Here is a 19,954-nt window from a genome sequence, read left to right as displayed (position 1 = left end):
ACCTTATTGAGTCAGTTGAATCCAGAGTACCAGTGGTATAGTGTGCTAGACCTTAAGGATGCCTTTTGGGCATGTTCCCTGAAAGAGGAGTGCAGGGATTATTCTGCTTTTGAATGTGAAGATCCTGACACCCATAAAAAACAACAGTTGAGATGGACTGTATTACCACAGGGATTTACAGAGTCCCCCAATCTTTTTGGACAAGCACTAGAACAGATCTTGAGAAATTATGAGTTAGGCAAAGAAGCTATTTTAGTTCAATATGTGGACGATTTATTATTAGCAGGGAGACATGAAGAAGCTGTTAGACAGGAAAGTATTAAATTGCTTAATTTCCTGAGTTTACAAGGGTTGAAAGTGTCTAAATCTAAATTACTGTTTCCTGAAGAAAAGGTAAAATATTTGGGACACTACTTTATAAAGGGAAGTAAGAAACTTGATCCAGATCGAGTAAATGGGATACTGTCCCTACAAGCTCCAAAGAGTAAGAGACAAGTTAGAAAGCTTTTAGGTCTGTTGGATATTGTAGACAATGGATTGAAACTTTTATTAAGAAGGTAAAATTTTTGTACCAGAAATTAACTCGAGATGGATTAGATAAATGGCCCAAAGAAGATGAAAGATATTTTGAGAATTTAAAAGTGGATTAGATTAATGCTCCTCTGCCTAGCCTGCCTGATGTTAGAAAACCTTTTATTTGTTACCTTTGGAGGGGAGTTAAAGGTGTTTTCTCCCCACAACATTCGGGGGAGGTATTACAATAAAACGTGGAAAAATGGATAACAGATGCTAGGCTCTTAAAATATGAAGGTATGTTTGTCCACTCTCCGAAATTAGAAATAGAAACCACCAGTATTAGGAGCCAATACCCCATGGCATCCCCAGTGTTCCGGAAGAGTGAACAGAATGAATGGAGAAATTAAGAAACAGCTAATGAAATTAATGTTGGAAACAGAAATGTCCTGGATTAAATGTTTACCCTTAGCTTTGTTACAGACACGGGGACTTCTCTGTTTGAAATGTTGTAGAAAGGGAATGGTGGTACAGAGACCACCCTTAGATATTGCTATCCACACAGTAAATCCTGGGGACAAAGTCTTGATAAAAACCTGGAAAGAATCATCTTTAACCCCCCGATGGGAGGTTCCTTTTCTTGTCTTATTTAAGGACCAATTTCCCAGGATCAGTGGGAAGCTGCAGAGGTCCCAGGAGAACTGAAACTTCAGTTGCATAAAAAGTGACATGTTAACTGAGGAGTGGAGTGTAGGGATTTCCTTTTTGTAAAATATTAGTTTAATGTTTACATTGTGATCGTCAGAAAGGTGTAAGATAATCGGTGGGACTGTAATACCTATTTTAAAGTAACAGATTGTGGAATAGAAATACCTTAGAAGTATAGAACAATCTGGGTCCAGTGGGGACTGTAATTTAAGTTTATAAAAGTGTGCTTTATACGTAGAAGGCCCGGAGAACCAAGATCTGGATGTGAAAGCCAGTGTTTCAGGCACCCCGTGGGCAAGAGGCCTATAAGGAGACAGAGAATACCCCTGAAGATTACGACTGCTGCCGAGAAGATCATAAACCTCAATGCTCTAAGCAGCAGAGTAGGTGAAGGAGGCAGAGGCGTACTGGGAGTGGGATATAGAGTCTCTCAATGACTCAAACTGGGAATCCTAAGATCCCAAGCCTACCTCTAAGAAGGGCAAAAGCGTTGCACCTAAAAGAATGTGGGGTGAAAAACTAAAAAGGAAAGTACCATTTTATTTGATAAAGGCCCCACCCATTATCCGGGGATGGTATGTTGTTATCTGGCTGATGGAGTGGTTAACTCTCCTGCTGCTGGCTATGTTATAGCATGAACCCCCCATTTTATGAGGCAATCGGACTGAACCAATCAGACCTGTGAACAGCTCAAAGTGGGTTTGTTCGAAAACCAGTGTAACCCCATGCCTCTTTAAAGGTATTTAATGCCAGCAGTGAATATTGTATTCAGGTAACCGTTGTTCCATGCATTTTATAATCTATAATCATTGGAATATCAGGGTGCCCCGGCATAAGCCGGAGCCTTTCATAGCCCTAACTATAGCTACCGTGATGGCAATTGGGGCAGCGGAAGCAGGGACAGGGATTACATCTCTAGTGCAGCAGAACCAGAAATTCCAATCTTTCAGAAGTAGCTTTACAAAACTGCCGGGAGTTGGATCTGCTGTTTTTACAACAAGGGGGACTGTGTGCAGCCCTAGGGGAAGAATGCTGTTTTTATGCAGATCATACCGGTATAGTGAGAGACATGATGACAAAATTACGGGAGGACTTGGAGAAACGAAAACAAGAAAGGGAATAGCAATAAGTTTGGTATAAGTCATGGTTCAACTATTCCCCTTGGCTCACAAGACGTTATTTTCAGCTATAGCTGGGCCCGGCATTCTACTGGTATTAGTGCTGATGACTGGGCCTTGTGTATTCAATAAGGTAATGGAGATTGTAAAAAGCAGGCTAGAAGCAGTCCACTTAATGCTGGTTAGGAAGCAATACAAGCAGCCAACGGAGAGGATGAAATAAGTGAAACACCTATTTTAGAAATGGCTAAAGATGTTCTTAGATTTGATGAACGACATGAAGAAAACAAAAGGGGGGATTGTAATGGAAGAGGACATGTTCATTAATCAAATCATGAAAGAATAGTTGTGCAAGGAACCATTTAAAGTCATTTTAAAAGTCTTGTAACAGAGTCAGAGTACACCAGGGAGCGATGCACCAGACCGATAAGGACTGTATAAAAGGACTGTGAAAAGGGATGGGGGGGGTCACGCGTCGTTGGTGGAGCAGAGTCTCCCGGCCGCCCAGAGCTGCTTTGCTTATTTGCCGCTTGCTTAATAAACTTGATCTGTGAGTCATTTAAATTGGCTAGTGAACTTTATCACAGCAACTTATAACAGGGGTCCACTTACTACTGTAGGTGGGATCTGCCTTCCTGCTTTTTTGTAGATCTCATACGCAGTGGTATAACTCAACCGACAGCATGTATTTTTTCAATGGGCCTTGAGCAGTCCAAGAGATTGGGATTGGAGAAAGCTCCCACAGGAAAGCAGCTGCAAATGTGACACAGTGCTGGCTGAGAGACTACATAGGGACCTACTTACTACTATAGGTGGGGTCTCCCTTCCTGCTTTCTTGTAGCTCCTATAGGCTGTGCTATAACTTCTACGACCAACATGTATTTTTTCAATGGGAGTTGAGCAGTCCAAGTGAATGGAATTGGATATAGCTCCCACAGGAAAGAAGCTGCAAATGTGACACAGTGCTGGCTGATAGACTTCATGGGGATCTACTTACTACTGTAGATGGGGTCTGCCTTCCTGCTTTCTTGTAGCTCCCATACGCAGTAGTATAAGTGGGATTGAAGATATTGCCCACAGGAAAGCAGCTGCAAATGTGACAGAGTGCTGGCTGATATACTACATGGGGACAAACTTACTACTGTAGGTGGGATCTGCCTTCCTGCTTTCTTGTAGCTCCGATAAGCAGTGCTATAACTTAACCGACAGCATATATTTTTTCAATTGGAGACGAGCAGTCCAAGTGACTCGGATTGGAGAAAGCTCCCACAGGAAAGCAACTGCAAATGTGACACAGTGCTGGCTAATAGACTACATGGGGACCAACGTACTACTGTAGGTGGGGGTCTGTCTTCCTGCTTTTTTGTTGCTCCCATACACAGTGGTATAACTTCTACTGACAGACTGTATTTTTTCAATGGGAGTTGAGCAGTACATGTGAGTGGAAGTGGATATAGCTCCACAGGAAAGAAACTACAAATGTGACACAGTGCTGACTGACAGACTACATGGGGTCCTACTAATACAGTACTAATACAGTAGGTGGGGTCTACCTTCCTGCTTTTTTGTTCCTCCCATACGCAGTGGTATAATTTATCTGACAGCACCTGCTTTCCTGTGGGAGCTATCTCCAATCCCACAAACTTGGACTGCTCAGCTCCCATTGAAAAAATACAGACTGTCGGCAGAAGTTATAGCACTGCATATGGGAGCTACAAGCAAGCAGGAAGGCAGACCCCACCTACACTAGAAAGTAGGTCCCCATGTAGTCTATCAGCCAGCACTTTGTCAGTTTTTCAGCTGCTTTCCTGTGGGAGTAATCTCCAATAACACTCACTTGTACTGCTCAGGTCCCATTGAAAAAATATATGCTGTCGTATAAGTTATAGTGTGGGGAGTTTTTGGGAGACCTCACGGACCGCTGGGCTCATCCTTTCCATCCTCAGTCCCTTGCCTCAACGAGTGTAAAAACTGTTGGTCGTGAAGTTCTGCATTTTGCTGTAAATGTGATAATGAATAGTGGTTTTCTTACAGTGGAAACTTTCTAAGGTGTTTTAGGTGTCAGGAATGGAACTTGGAAGAACAGAACATTTTGGCATTGAGAATTCAGTGACACAGTAAAAAAGAAAGAAAAAAGTGTTAAAAATGTTTATAAAATGTGATTTGTTTTTTAGACTCATTGGTGAAGGATTGTTTTTTTTTTTAATCAGGAGTAAAAAAAAAAAATGGATTTTGTCATACTATTGATAATCCTTTTTCTACCTGTTTGGTGGGAGATCCACCAGATGTGGCACAATGGCCTGTACCAAATGTATTAAAACCAAATCCCTTAGTTAAGGGTAATGGCAAAGTTGACAGCTGGGATTTGATCATTTCATGGTTGCCAATAATGACAACAGAGCCACAGGAGTTAGAATTATTGGGATCTATAAAGATGGATTTTTGTGTTATGTTTAATTTTACCAGCAATACCAAAACATTTGGGACAGAATGTGGATCCCATCCTGGGCGTGTATAAGAACACAACATCTTGTTGCAATTATACTTCACCAAAAAGATCCAGGTCTAGTCTTGTGCCTGTACAGTTACCAAAGGGAATTTTTCTGATCTGTGGGGACAAGGCATGGCCTGGAATACCCTCGAGATAACAAAGGGGACCATGCAGTTTGAGACAACTGACGATCTTGATGGCTAATCACACAATGATTTAGAAACATCATTGTCCAAAACAGTTTGTGCATGCATTTACTGGCGAATGTGATGACTATGTTACCTTTGGTCTCCCTCAGCAATAATAGCAACTAGTATATTTGCTCCAGGTGTAGGAGTATCTGCTTTATTAACTCAGCTATGCAAATTAGGATGCTGGCCTAGCAAACAAAGTAACCAAACCTCAATGACATTAGAAGACTTTATTAGTAATGTAAGTAGTATTAGCCATACAACTTTGCAACATAGATCTGCTTGAGATTTTACCTTTAGCACAAGTATAATAACTTTGTTTGTCAGCTGTGCTTTTTTTTTTTCAGTGGATAAGAAGAAGCTTACCAGGCATGAGTTGCTAAACGAATGTGCAGATTGTCCTTGAGCTGCTCTCGACTGTGAGAAACAAAGAAGCAAAAATGCATACGAGATAGCAGCTTCGGGCAGGGACGAGGCTGGGGCAGCGTGTGAAACTGCAAGGCTTGTCACAGAAAACTACAGCTGACTTTTAGAGAAAGGACCAATTAGAAGTACTATAAACATGCTAGCTTTGCTGCTGATTATGGAGGTCTGATGCTTGTTAGTAAAATTTGAGTTATTAAAATCAGTGGAGCAGACTGCCGGGAGGGGTCATGGACATACGAGCTATCTCCATGCATTGAGCCACGGTATCCCTCACACTAGCCAGGGACAGGCCGTCGTTAAATGCACTCATAGCTCAACCGTCTAAGGGAGGGGGAGAGCATGGGGCGTAGAAGATATAACGGTCTACTGAGTCTCTCTTGCAGATTGACATGTTTCTCGGAGTGCTCGCCGTGATGGAGATCAAGATGGAGTCACTCAACTATTGGCAGGATTGAATACTGAAGTGGAACACGACCAGCACCTGATCATAACTTCCTGCAATTGGCTCAGCTAGCATATGTGCTGGGCAGATATGTTATGTATCAGCCCGTGCCACAGAACACTGGACTCATTGAGCATAGGGAGGGGGAGATGTGGTAGGCGTCCGGAAGATCTCGGGTTGTAACGTGAGAGGTGGAAGGTACAGAAGAGGTGGGCACGGCGTGGAGTGAGAGGATGTGCTGGTGGTGGCAGATGGGAGCACAAGGGGTTGAAGTTTGGCAGATGGGTATCACTCATGTGGAAGATTTTGGAAGATTAAATATGTGCATGTAACCATAGACACATGGAGCAAATTTGTTTGGGCAACAGCACAGACAGGGGAGAGGGCCATACATGTGGAGCGTCATTTATATAGTTGTTTTGCAACAATGGGAATTCCTCAGAAAATAAAGACAGACAATGGGCCGGCCTATATAAGTAGAAGCATAGAACAGTTTATGAGGCAATGGGGAGTTAAACATGTAGAAGGGATTCCCCATTCCCCCACAGGACAGGCCATAATAGAAAGAGCTAATGGGACTCTCAAATGGTATCTTGGTAAATATGAGGATGTTAAAGACCCACATATGAAAACGTCAATGTGAGATAATTAAGTCCCTTAATACCACATTAGCCTCACCCCCTGAGGAAATAGACCTGTTTGGAAGTGCCAATGCAAGCTTCGGTACTAATGGAACTGGGGGAAATTGGATAAGTTTTATGTCACGGGATATCCATGACTTTAATAGAAATTGAAAATATTGGGCCACCTTAGACTCTTCTTTGAAGTCAGAAACGGTATTCCAGCTGTATTGTCTCTAGTATTACATCACCAAAGAAATTGCCCACGGGTATATTTTTAATCTGTGGAGAAAGGGCCTGGAAAAGCAACTTTAAATGTGACACAGTGCTGACTGATAGACTACATGGGGGCCTACTTACTACTATAGGTACGACTTCCTTCTTGCTTTCTTGTAGCTCCCATACGCAGTGGTATAACTTCTAACGACAGTCTGTATTTTTTCAACGGGAGATGAGCAGTCCAAGTGAGTGAGATTAGAGATAGCTCGTACAGGAAAGCAGCTGCAAATGTGACACAATGTTGACTGATAGACTAAATGGTGGCCTACTTACTACTGTAGGTGGGGTCTGCCTTCTTACTTTCTTATAGATCCCATACACAGTGCTATAACTTAAAGGAAAGCATATATTTTTTCAATGGGAGCTTACGAGGCCAAGAGCGTGGGATTGGAGATAGCTCCAACAAAAAAGCAATTTGAAAGGTTACACATTGCTGGCTGAGAGACTACATGGGGACCTACTTACTACTGTAGGTGGGGTCTGCCTTCTTATTTTCTTGTAGCTCCGATACGCAGTGGTATAACTTCTACCGACAGTCTGTATTTTTTCAATGGGAGGTGAGCATTCCAAGTGCGTGGGATTGGAGATAGCGCCCACAGGAAAGCAGCTTCAAAGGTGACACAGTGCTGGCTGAGAGACTACATGGGGACCTACTTACTAATGTAGATGGAGTCTTGCTTCCTGCTTTCTTGTAGCTCCCAGAAATAGTGGTATAACTTCTACCACCAGCATGTATTTTTTCAATGGGAGCTGAGCAGTCCTAGTGAGATTTATTGGAGATAGCTCCCACAGGAAAGCAGCTGAAAATGGGACAAAGTTCTGGCTGATAGACTAAATGCGCATCTACTTACTTCTGTAGGTGGGGTCTGCCTTCCTGCATTCTTGTAGCTCCCGTACGCAATGGTATAACTTCTACCAACAGAATGTATTTTTAAAGGCAGCTGACGAGGTCAAGAGCGCGGGATTGGAGATAGCTCCCACAGGAAAGCAGCTGCAAATGTCACACAGTGCTGGCTGATAGACTACATCGGGACCTACTTACTACTGTAGGTGTGGTCTGCCTTCCTACTTTCTTATATCTCTACTACGCAGTGGTATTACTTCTACTGCCAGTATGTATTTTTTCAGAGAAATCAAAGCAGTCCAACTGAGTGATTAGAGAGAGCTTCCAAAGGAAATCAGATTCAAAAGTGACACAGTGCTGGCTCAGAGACTACAGGCGGACCTCCTTACTACTATAGGTGGGGTCTCCCTTCCTGAATTCTTGTAGCTCCCATAGGCAGTGGTAATACTTCTATCGGCAGCAGGTATTTTTTCAATGGGAGTTGAACAGTCCAAGTGAGTGGGATTGGAGATAGCTTTCACAGGAAAGAAGCTGCAAATGTGAAACAGTGCTGGCTGGTAGACTACGTGGGGCTTACTTACTACTGTAGGTTGGATCTACCTTCCAGCTTTCTTAAAGTTCCAAGAGGCAGTGGTCTAACTTCTCCCGGCACCCTGTATTTCTTCAATGCGAGGTGACGAAGCCAAGACCGTGGGATTGGAGATAAATACCACAGGAAAGCAATTGCAAAGGTGGCACAGTGCCTGGTGATAAACTACATGGGGACCTACTTACTACTGTAGGAGGACTCTGCCTTCCAACTTTTGTAGCTCCCATACGCAGTGGTATAACTTAACTGACAGCATATTTTTTCAATGGGACCTGAGTAGTACAAGAGAGTGTTATTGGAGACAGCTTTCAAAAGAAAACAGCTGCAAATGTGACACAGTGCTAGCTAATAGACTACATGGGGTCCTAGTTACTACTGTAGGAAGGGCCTGCCTTCCTGCTTTATTGTAGCTTCTATACCCAGTGGTATAACTTAACGGAAAACATGTAGTTTTTAATGGGAACTGAGTAGGCCATGTGAGTAGGATTGGAGATAGCTCCCAAAGGAAAGCAGGTGCAAATATGACACAGTGCTGGCTGATAGACTACATGGGGACCTACTTAACACTGTAGGTGGGGTCTGCCTTCCTGCTTTCTTGTAGTTCCCATACGCGGTGGTATAACTTCTACGACAGTCTGTATTTTTTCAATAGGAGTTGAGCAGTCCAAGTGAGTGGGATTGGAGATAGCTTTCACAGGAAAGCAGGTGCAAATGTGACACAGTGCTGGTTGGTAGACTACATGGGGGCCTGCTTAGTACTGTAGGTGGGGTATGTCTTTCAACTTTTTGTAGCTCCCATACGCAGTGTTATAAGTTAAACGACAGCATATATTTTGTCAAAGGGAGTTGAACTGTCCAAGTGAGTGGGATTGGAGATAGCTTTCACAGGAAAGCAGGTGCAAATGTGAAACAGTGCTGGCTGACAAACTACATTCGGGCCTACCTACTACTTTAGGTGGGGTCTGCCTTCCAGCTTTTTTCTAGCTCACATATGCACTGGTATAACTTAACCGACAGCATAATTTTTTTCAATGGGCGTTGAGCAGTTCAAGTGACTGGGATTGGATATAGTTCCCACAGGAAAGCAGCTGCAAATGTGACACAATGCTGGCTGATAGACTACATTGGGACCCAATTAATACTGTAGGTTTGGTCTGCCTTCCTGCTTTCTTGTAGCTCCCATAGGCAGTGGTATAACTTAGACCGACAGAATGTATTTTTAAACGGAGATGACGAGGCCAAGAGTATGGTATTGGAGATAACTCCCACAGGAAAGCAACTGCACATGTGACAGTGCTGGTATTCCTATGATTATAGACAAAATCTTCAGGGTGATTATAAAATGCATGGAACAACGGTTACCTGAATACAATATTCACTGCTGGCATTAAATACCTGTAAAGAGGCATGGGGTTACACTGGTTTTCGAACCAATCCACTTTGATCTGTTCACAGGTCTGATTGGTTCAGTCCGATTGCCTCATAAAATGGGAGGTTCATGCTATAACATATCCAGCAGCAGGATAGTTAACCACTCCATCAGCCAGATAACAACATACCATCCCCAGATAATGGGTGGGGCCTTTATCAAATAAAATAATACTTTCCATTTTAGTTTTTTACCCCACATTCTTTTAGGTGCAACGCTTTTGCCCGTCTTAGAGGTAGCCTTGGGATCTTAGGATTCCCAGTTTGAGGCTTTGAGAGACTCTGTACCCCACTCCCAGTATGCCTCTGCCTCCTTCACCTACTCTGTTGCTTATAGCAGTGAGGTTTATGATCTTGTCGGCAGCAGTCATAATCTTCAGGGGTATTCTCTGTCTACTTTTAGGCCTCTTTCCTCTTGCCTTTTCCTCCAGCACCCACGGGGTGCCTGAAACACTGGCTTTCACATCCAGATCTTGGTTCTCCGGGCCTTCTACGTATAAAGCACACTTTTATAAACTTAAATTACAGTCCCCACTGGACCCAGATTGTTCTATACTTCTAAGGTATTTCTATTCCACAATCTGTTACTTTAAAATAGGTATTACAGTCCCACCGATTATCTTACACCTTTCTGACGATCACAATGTAAACATTAAACTATTATTTTACAAAAAGGAAATCCCTACACTCCACTCCTCAGTTAACATGTCACTTTTTATGCAACTGAAGTTTCAGTTCTCCTGGGACCTCTGCAGCTTCCCACTGATCCTGGGAAATTGGTCCTTAAATAAGACAAGAAAAGGAACCTCCCATCGGGGGGTTAAAGATGATTCTTTCCAGGTTTTTATCAAGACTTTGTCCCCAGGATTTACTGTGTGGATAGCAATATCTAAGGGTGGTCTCTGTACCACCATTCCCTTTCTACAACATTTCAAACAGAGAAGTCCCCGTGTCTGTAACAAAGCTAAGGGTAAACATTTAATCCAGGACATTTCTGTTTCCAACATTAATTTCATTAGCTGTTTCTTAATTTCTCCATTCATTCTGTTCACTCTTCCGGAACACTGGGGATGCCATGGGGTATTGGCTCCTAATACTGGTGGTTTCTATTTCTAATTTCGGAGAGTGGACAAACATACCTTCATATTTTAAGAGCCTAGCATCTGTTATCCATTTTTCCACGTTTTATTGTAATACCTCCCCCGAATGTTGTGGGGAGAAAACACCTTTAACTCCCCTCCAAAGGTAACAAATAAAAGGTTTTCTAACATCAGGCAGGCTAGGCAGAGGAGCATTAATCTAATCCACTTTTAAATTCTCAAAATATCTTTCATCTTCTTTGGGCCATTTATCTAATCCATCTCGAGTTAATTTCTGGTACAAAAATTTTACCTTCTTAATAAAAGTTTCAATCCATTGTCTACAATATCCAACAGACCTAAAAGCTTTCTAACTTGTCTCTTACTCTTTGGAGCTTGTAGGGACAGTATCCCATTTACTCGATCTGGATCAAGTTTCTTACTTCCCTTTATAAAGTAGTGTCCCAAATATTTTACCTTTTCTTCAGGAAACAGTAATTTAGATTTAGACACTTTCAACCCTTGTAAACTCAGGAAATTAAGCAATTTAATACTTTCCTGTCTAACAGCTTCTTCATGTCTCCCTGCTAATAATAAATCGTCCACATATTGAACTAAAATAGCTTCTTTGCCTAACTCATAATTTCTCAAGATCTGTTCTAGTGCTTGTCCAAAAAGATTGGGGGACTCTGTAAATCCCTGTGGTAATACAGTCCATCTCAACTGTTGTTTTTTATGGGTGTCAGGATCTTCACATTCAAAAGCAGAATAATCCCTGCACTCCTCTTTCAGGGAACATGCCCAAAAGGCATCCTTAAGGTCTAGCACACTATACTGATGAGACCAATCTGCCTGAAAGGGTAGAATGGCCCTCGAAAGGATTTGCCTGGTAAGGGTTAATCCTTTCTAAGGAAGCCTGCCTGAAAGGGTTGGCTCCTTAAACAAAGCCCCTAACTTAAGCAAAAACATCCTGTATACACAACAATGATAAGGACACCAGATGTCTTGTAGCCACGGAACATATATCACAAAAATGTAGTAAACAGTACCATAAATTTTGTAGATAACATTTGATTGATTTGTAGCATATAGAAAATATACGTACTCATATTGTTTGTTAACCTATACTGATGACCTTTGCGATATGTACTGACTATAAAAAGAGCATAAGAAGAAGCAATAAACTGTCACTTGCCCTAAGAGCAGTGGTCCGCCTGTCCTTCATCGTCCTGGAAAGAGCTGGTCTCTGACAAATGGTGCCGAAACCCGGGAAACTCGGTTGCCTTTGACCAGGGTGAGCTGCCTCCGAATCAACAGAACCGCGGTAAGGAAAAGGGGAAATAAAGGGCGGCAGAACTACTAGGAAGGTGTAAAATATAAGAAAGTAGAAATTTATCTCAGTAAAATAAAAACAAAAATCCCTTTTTGTCTTAGATTTTCCGTTGACCAAGTCTGAGACTAAGTCTGGATCCAGCCGCACCTAAGCCCTTTCTATAAGGTGTCTTAGAAAGCAAGGGGGTCCAAACTGAACCTCGTGACTCAACGGTAGGGCTCCCTCATATTCAGCATTTACAATTTAAAATATGGGACATGTACATAGTACGGAAAGACAGCTGTTTGTAGCTATGGTTAAGACGTTGTTAAAAAGTCGAAATATATCTATAACCACCAAGCAAGTGGGTGGATTTTTAGAATTTATAGACACTGTGTGTCCTTGGTTTCCGAATAAAGGCACTATTAACTTGGAAACCTGGAATAAGGTTGGTGAAAACATTAAAAGCTATTATGCTGCTAATGGCCCTGATAAGATCCCTATAGATGCTTTTCCTTTATGGACTTTAATTAAAGAATGTTTACAAGGTGATACTGAATATGATAAATGGCAACGACAAACACGTCCTCGATCTCGTTCAGCGGATTCAGGTTTAAAACCTTCTGCTCTTACTAATCCTGATTCACAACCCTCTGCTCCACCTGAATATCCATCAATAATCAATAATGAACAAAAAGATATTCAGGAATCTAATTTTAAAAATCCCTTTCTTATGTACTCAAATACGGGAGGTAAAAAATGCCGACCGTTAAAACAAAGCAAGAGCGCCTTGAGACCTATAGAATTATCTGAAGAATTATCCTCCGATGAGGAAGCTGAATTAGAAAAAGAAGCTGCTCAGTATCATAATGAAGATGATCAAGTGTTTGTTAACACGCCTTTTAAATTGAAGAAACAGCAAACACTTTTAAAAAAGGAACCTGTTGTTTTACCAGCAATAGAAGCTGGTAGACGTCCGCCCCCTCCTGACATATACCATCAAATATCACCTCACTCACCCTTACAGTTATCATTGCTACAAGCTAAACAACAAGGTGAAGATGTGAGTGGGTTTTCAAAAATATTGCATGCTTATCCTATAACATATGCTCCTCACCCTACTCAAGCCAATGTTAGAATTGCTACATATACATCCATTCCATTTAAGAATCTTAAAGAATTGAAAACAGCTGCTGCTCAATATGGTGCAACTGCACCATATACTATTGCTATTTTAGAGACCATTGCAGCTGAAGTTCTTCCCCCATGGGACTGGAAAGGCTTAGCTAAAGCTACCTTAACGGGAGGAGAATATTTGTTATGGCTTACAGATTTTATGGATTCCTGTTATGATTATTCTCAAAAACCACACTTTCGCCAACAAGGAATTACTCATGAAATGTTAGCTGGCACAGGACCGCATGTTGATCTGGCACAACAATTAACTTATCCTGCTGCGACATATGATGCCATTCGAGAAATTGGTTTGAAAGCCTGGAAAGGGCTACCTAGACATGGAACGTCTAGGGAAGAATTAACTAAAGTCCGACAGGGACCAGATGAACCTTATCATGATTTTGTATCTCGTTTGTTACAAACTTCATCTAGGCTCATACAAGACACCGATTCAGCTATGATTTTAGTTAAGGAATTAGCTTTTGAAAATGCTAATAATATCTGTCAATCCATATTAAGACCTTGGAAAAATAAATCAACATTAAATGACTATATCAGATTATGTTCTGATGTTAGCTCTGGATATATTCAAGGCATAGTCACTGCCGCAGCACAACAGGGCAAACCTGTTGAGCAAGTTTTAGCTGCAATGCAATTTAAGAAAAACAGAAGGGTTGCAGGCCCTCCTGGTAGCTGTTTTCATTGCGGACAAATGGGGCATCAAGTACGTCAATGTCATAATAAAAAGACTCCAAGTAATAATGGAAAAAATCCAGGTTTATGCCCAAAATGCAAAAAGGGTAATCATTGGGCTAATGAATGCCGATCTAAATATGATAAGAACGGCAATTCCTTACAGTCGGGAAACTTCTCAATGGGCTTGCCCCGGGCCCACCCAAACAAACAGGGGATGTATCCTGTGCAGGTGCAAACCTCAGAGCACCAGCTAAACAATCCATTTCACAACTCCACCGAGCCACCAGTCATAGTGCCGGACTGGACCTGTGTTCCTCCTCCCACTTCGTATTAACACCTGAAATGGGGGCACAAGCTATCCCAACAGGGATATATGGCCCATTACCTGCGGGAACATGCGGTTTGGTATTGGGACGAAGTAGTCTGAGCATGAAAGGATTGCGAGTTATACCAGGACTAATTGATTGTGATTATGAAGGAGAGTTAAAAGTTATGTTACAATCTGAAATTTCTGTCTTTAATCTACCTGCAGGAACAAAGATTGCACAGTTGCTTTTAATTCCTTATGTTTCATCTATAGGAAAAGCTGATTCCCACATTCGGGGAACAGGCGGTTTTGGATCTACTGATGTTTATCTTTTACAGCCCATCAATCATCAGAGACCTGAACTTCAGTTAACAATTGATGGTAAAAATTTTACAGGACTCTTGGACACCGGAGCAGATGTATCGGTAATGACTTTAAAACAATGGCCAAAAGAATGGCCTTTACAGCATGCTTCAGCTGATCTAAAAGGAATTGGAGTTGCAAATTTGCCTCTTCAAAGCTGTAAGTTGTTAAGTTGGACAGACAAAGAGGGACACTCTGGTTCCATTCAACCATATGTACTAGAAAGCTTGCCTCTTAACCTCTGGGGCCGAGATATCTTGACACAAATGGGTGCATACCTTTATACGCCTAGCAGTTAATCTGATAAATTTATCAGTAACTATGTATGCAGATAAAATCTGTTGGAAATCAGATCATCCTGTTTGGGTTGATCAATGGCCTCTAACTAAAGAAAAATTGCAAGCTGCTCGTCAATTAGTAGTGGAACAATTACAATTAGGTCATATAGAACCTTCCACATCACCATGGAACTCACCTATTTTTGTTATAAAAAAGAAGTCTGGGAAATGGAGACTTCTCCAAGACTTGAGAGAAGTCAATAAAACAATGTGTACCATGGGAGCGTTACAACCTGGTCTACCTAGTCCTATTGCCATTCCTCAAAATTTTGAAAAAATAATTATTGACTTAAAAGATTGTTTTTACACTATCCACTTACATCCAGATGACAAATGTCGATTTGCTTTTAGCATTCCATCCATAAATTTTAGTGAACCTATGGAACGCTACCAATGGAAAGTATTGCCTCAAGGAATGGCTAATAGTCCTACTCTTTGTCAAAAATTTGTTCATGAAAGTATAAAAGCGACTAGACAACAATTTCCTGATGTTCTTTGTATCCATTATATGGATGATATCCTTTTAGCAGCCTCATCTATCGATAAGTTGCAACATGCTTATGCTCATATTGAACAGATGTTAACTAAACATGGTTTGAAAATAGCACAAGAAAAGGTACAAAAATCATATCCTTTTCAATATTTGGGGTTTCAACTATATCCTAAATCTTTTATGCCACAAAAAATTGCCATACGAACAAATTCTTTAAAAACCTTGAATGATTTTCAAAAACTTTTGGGAGACATTAATTGGCTCAGATCTTTTCTTAAGTTAACAACAGCCGATTTGCATCCTCTTTTTAAAATACTTGAGGGAAACCCTGATCCTACCTCTCCTCGCAAGTTAACAGAAGAGGGAAAACAAGCTCTTCGATTGGTTGAAAAGGCCATAGAAAATGCTCAATTACAATATGCAGACATAACAAAGTCTTTCTTTTTATATATCTTGCCTACAGTAATGACTCCTACAGGAGTCTTGTATCAAGACGGTGTTCTGTGTTGGATACATGGATCTCACTCTGCAAAAGGAGTTCTTGTTTCATATCCTCAAAAGATAGCAGAACGAATTAAACAAGGACGAAAGTTATGTATTACTCATCTTGGGAGAGAACCGGCAGTAATTGGAATTCCATACACACCTGCTCAAATTACTTGGCTGATGGCCACTGTAGACGATTTTGCTGTAGCCTTAGCTGCTTTTCCTGGAGAAATAACACAAAAGTTCCCTTCTGATAAAATTCTTAGTTTTGCTACCTATCATTCTTTAGCTTTTCCTAGGGTCGTTAAAGGAGCCCCTATAACAGGAGCATTGACTGTTTTTACAGATGGATCATCTAATGGACAAGCAGTTTTGTATACTCCTACAGACCAATTTGTTTGGAAATTAGAGAATGTTTCTGCACAAATGACTGAATTATATGCAATTTATCAAGCACTGTTGAAATTTTCTGAGCCTTTGAATATCTATTCTGACAGTCGTTACATTGTCACTTCATTACAATTTTTAGAAACAGTTCCTGTCATAGCTTCTAAAGTTTCTTTTATACAACGATATTTTGGTCTGATTCAATCTCTCTTAATAATAAGAGATGCACCTCTTTTTGTAGGACACATTCGTAGTCACTCTAAATTACCTGGACCTTTGAGTCACGGCAACAATCAGGCTGATTTGTTAACTCGTTTTACTGTTGCTACTGTTGCAGAAGCCCAGCGTTTGCACTCTCTGCATCACTTACCTGCAGCTACTCTACAACGTATGTGCCATATCTCTCGAGAACAAGCTAGAGAAATTGTTCGAACATGTTCTTCATGTGTTTCTTTTTTACCAATTCCTCATTATGGAGTTAATCCTCGAGGTCTTTTACCTAATGATCTCTGGCAGATGGATGTTACTCATTATCCTTCTTTTGGCCGCCTCTCTTATATCCATGTAACCCTTGATACCTTTTCTCATTTTGCAGTAGCCACTCCTTTGTCTGGAGAATCAACCGCACAAGTAATTTCACATTTGTTACACTGTTTTTCAGTCTTAGGTATACCAAAGACTATCAAGACAGATAATGGCCCAGCATATACTAGTGCTAAATTTTCAAAATTTTGTGCTCATTTTTCTATAACACATAAAACAGGGATTCCTTATAATCCACAGGGTCAAGGCATGATTGAACGCTTTAACCTTACTCTGAAGACACAATTAAAGAAATTAAAAACGGGGACATGGGGGATTAAGGACACTCCTTTGTCTTTGTTAAATCATGCTCTTTTTGTTTTAAACTTTTTTACTCTCGATGCAGCTGGCCTTTCGGCTGCTGATCGTCATTGGCAATCCCCAGCTCAGCAGAAACCTGCAGTATTATGGAAAGATCCTATTGATGGATCCACGAGAGGCCCTGACCCGGTTCTATTATGGGGTAGAGGGTATGTTTGTATTTTCCCAACAGATGAGCCTGTACCTCGGTGGATTCCGGAACGCTGTGTTCGACATGCCAAAAACGAAAATAGGCAAGCTCCGAAAGAGGTTTCAACGCCTGATGCTGATACCACAACAACCTCAACCACAACAACATGATTTTAACTATTGGTCATCATTACAGATCTTTGCCTACTGGCTTAGCATAATATGGATGTTACACAAGGGAGTTTCTGCGACACAATATTGGGCATTTGTTACATTTCCTCCTTTACTTCATCCTGTAACATGGGATGAACCGATTGATATTCCGGTGTATACAAATGACACTAGTTTTTTAGGACCAGAAGATTTGTCTCATCTTGTTAGGTTCTCTGTACCATACAATTATTCTGGTTTGTTTGATTCTACTACTCAACCAATTTGTTTTAGTAAAAATACTACTAATGGATGTATTATGGTTACCCAATTAGCCCGGAATGATTTCCAAAACTATAACGGAATACATTGGTCTGCTCAAATGTTGTATCCAAATTTTAGTGTGACATATTTAGCACATTTCCCTGCTAACATTCCTCTTTGTAATCGAAGGAGAATAAGCACATCTCTTCCAGATTGGAAATTATGTCATGCATGCAATCTTACTTGTAATAACGTTACAAATTTGTGTGACTGGCGTCCATCACAACGACTTACTGGACTATATCAAGGTATATGGACAATGAATAATATTACTCTATTTACCCAAATATGGAAAGCTGTAGGAGCAATGGATAAAGCTGTTTTTCGAGCAGCAAATATCACCTGGCAACCTTCTTTATCTGGTATAACAATGCATCAAATTACCAACAATACTGAGATTTGGTTTCAAGCATGTGTACCAGAACCTTATGTATTTTTGAGTGGATCTACACTAATTATAAATACAACGGATCACTCTGTAAATTGTACAAATTGTGTTTTATCTAATTGTGTTAACTCTTCTATTTTGAATTTTGTTATGTTGAAACAACCACCATATGTGTTTTTACCCGTCAATTTAACACATGATTGGTATGCTGATGAAGGCTCTGAAGTGCTAACTATTGTAACTCAAGCACTTATGCGTCAAAAACGAATTGTAGGTATGATAATAGCAGGAGTTCTCGCGATAATAACTGCCATATCAGTTACTACCATGGCTGCCATATCTTTAACTACTAGCATTCAAACTGCACAATATATAAACAACATTTCTGAAACTATGATTGATACTTTGAAAGAACAAGCATTATGGGATGATAAGATTGAGAGAAAATTAAATGCGTTATATGACACAGTTAATCTTATGGGTCAAGAAATTCAAGCTTTAGCCATCAAAGAATCACTGTCGTGTCATGCGGCATATAAAGCCATCTGTGTGACACCAGTTCATTGGAATCAATCCTGTTATGATTGGCCTAAGATACAAAAACATTTATCAGGGATATGGAATAATGCCAATTCTTCAATTAACTTAAAACAATTGCATGGAGAAATTCTCTCTTTACAAAATATAGAAAGATTGCAGTTGCCTCTCGCCCAACGTGCTCATGATTTTGTTAGTGTTTTAAAAGCTTCTTTTCCATCCTTATCTTCATTTTATAAAGGAATCTATTGCCTTATAGGAGCAACTTTATGCATAATTGTCCTAGTTATAGTATTACCTTGCATATTTCGTTTAATGTATGATATGATAAAACAAACGAGTATAAAAACTAAAAAATTACAATTAATGGCTACACAACACGTTCCCGCTACAATACATACTGAATAAAAAGAAAAAAGGGTGAAATGATGAGACCAATCTGCCTGAAAGGGTAGAATGGCCCTCGAAAGGATTTGCCTGGTAAGGGTTAATCCTTTCTAAGGAAGCCTGCCTGAAAGGGTTGGCTCCTTAAACAAAGCCCCTAACTTAAGCAAAAACATCCTGTATACACAACAATGATAAGGACACCAGATGTCTTGTAGCCACGGAACATATATCACAAAAATGTAGTAAACAGTACCATAAATTTTGTAGATAACATTTGATTGATTTGTAGCATATAGAAAATATACGTACTCATATTGTTTGTTAACCTATACTGATGACCTTTGCGATATGTACTGACTATAAAAAGAGCATAAGAAGAAGCAATAAACTGTCACTTGCCCTAAGAGCAGTGGTCCGCCTGTCCTTCATCGTCCTGGAAAGAGCTGGTCTCTGACACTATACCACTGGTACTCTGGACTCAACTGACTCAATAAGGTGTGCGGGTTAGCTACCACAGGGAACCTAGTAATAGTTCTCTTGTTTATCTCCCGGAGGTTATGTACTAATCTATAAGTCCCATCAGATTTCTTAACTGGCAATATGGGAGTATTGTACTTCCTGACGCTGAGGACCTAACTTCAGTTTTATCAAGGGCTCGATTACTCTTGTGGTCCTCAGCAAATAGAGCCCCTGACTCCCCCTATTCTTCCTTAAAAACAGTCCATCATCCTTTGATTCCTTTTTTTTTTTTTTCTTCCTGTTGAATGCACCTGTCTCCCAGGCTTTTGTTTCCCTTTCTAGCCCTTTTTCTTGCCAATCTTCTAATTTTTCTAGTTTCTTTCAGATATCT

At 40.6% G+C, this 19,954-nt stretch overlaps 1 protein-coding gene across 1 annotated transcript; it reads left to right on the top strand.

Moving 5' to 3' along the window:
• Window positions 1–11,569: 11,569 nt before the first annotated feature.
• On the top strand, window positions 11,570–19,519 carry LOC133628394 (endogenous retrovirus group K member 25 Env polyprotein-like). The gene is made up of 2 exons (XM_062016532.1): window positions 11,570–12,052; window positions 14,558–19,519. The coding sequence occupies exon 2, from the start codon at window positions 17,209–17,211 to the stop codon at window positions 19,123–19,125; it is 1,917 nt and encodes a 638-aa protein (XP_061872516.1). The 5' UTR covers window positions 11,570–12,052; window positions 14,558–17,208; the 3' UTR covers window positions 19,126–19,519.
• The last annotated feature ends 435 nt before the right edge of the window (window positions 19,520–19,954 follow it).

The sequence above is a fragment of the Colius striatus genome, chromosome W (genome assembly GCF_028858725.1).
Source record: "Colius striatus isolate bColStr4 chromosome W, bColStr4.1.hap1, whole genome shotgun sequence".
NCBI lineage: Eukaryota > Metazoa > Chordata > Aves > Coliiformes > Coliidae > Colius > Colius striatus.
Note: the sequence above shows the minus strand (reverse complement) of the source record. Positions and strands in the feature narration are given on the sequence as shown.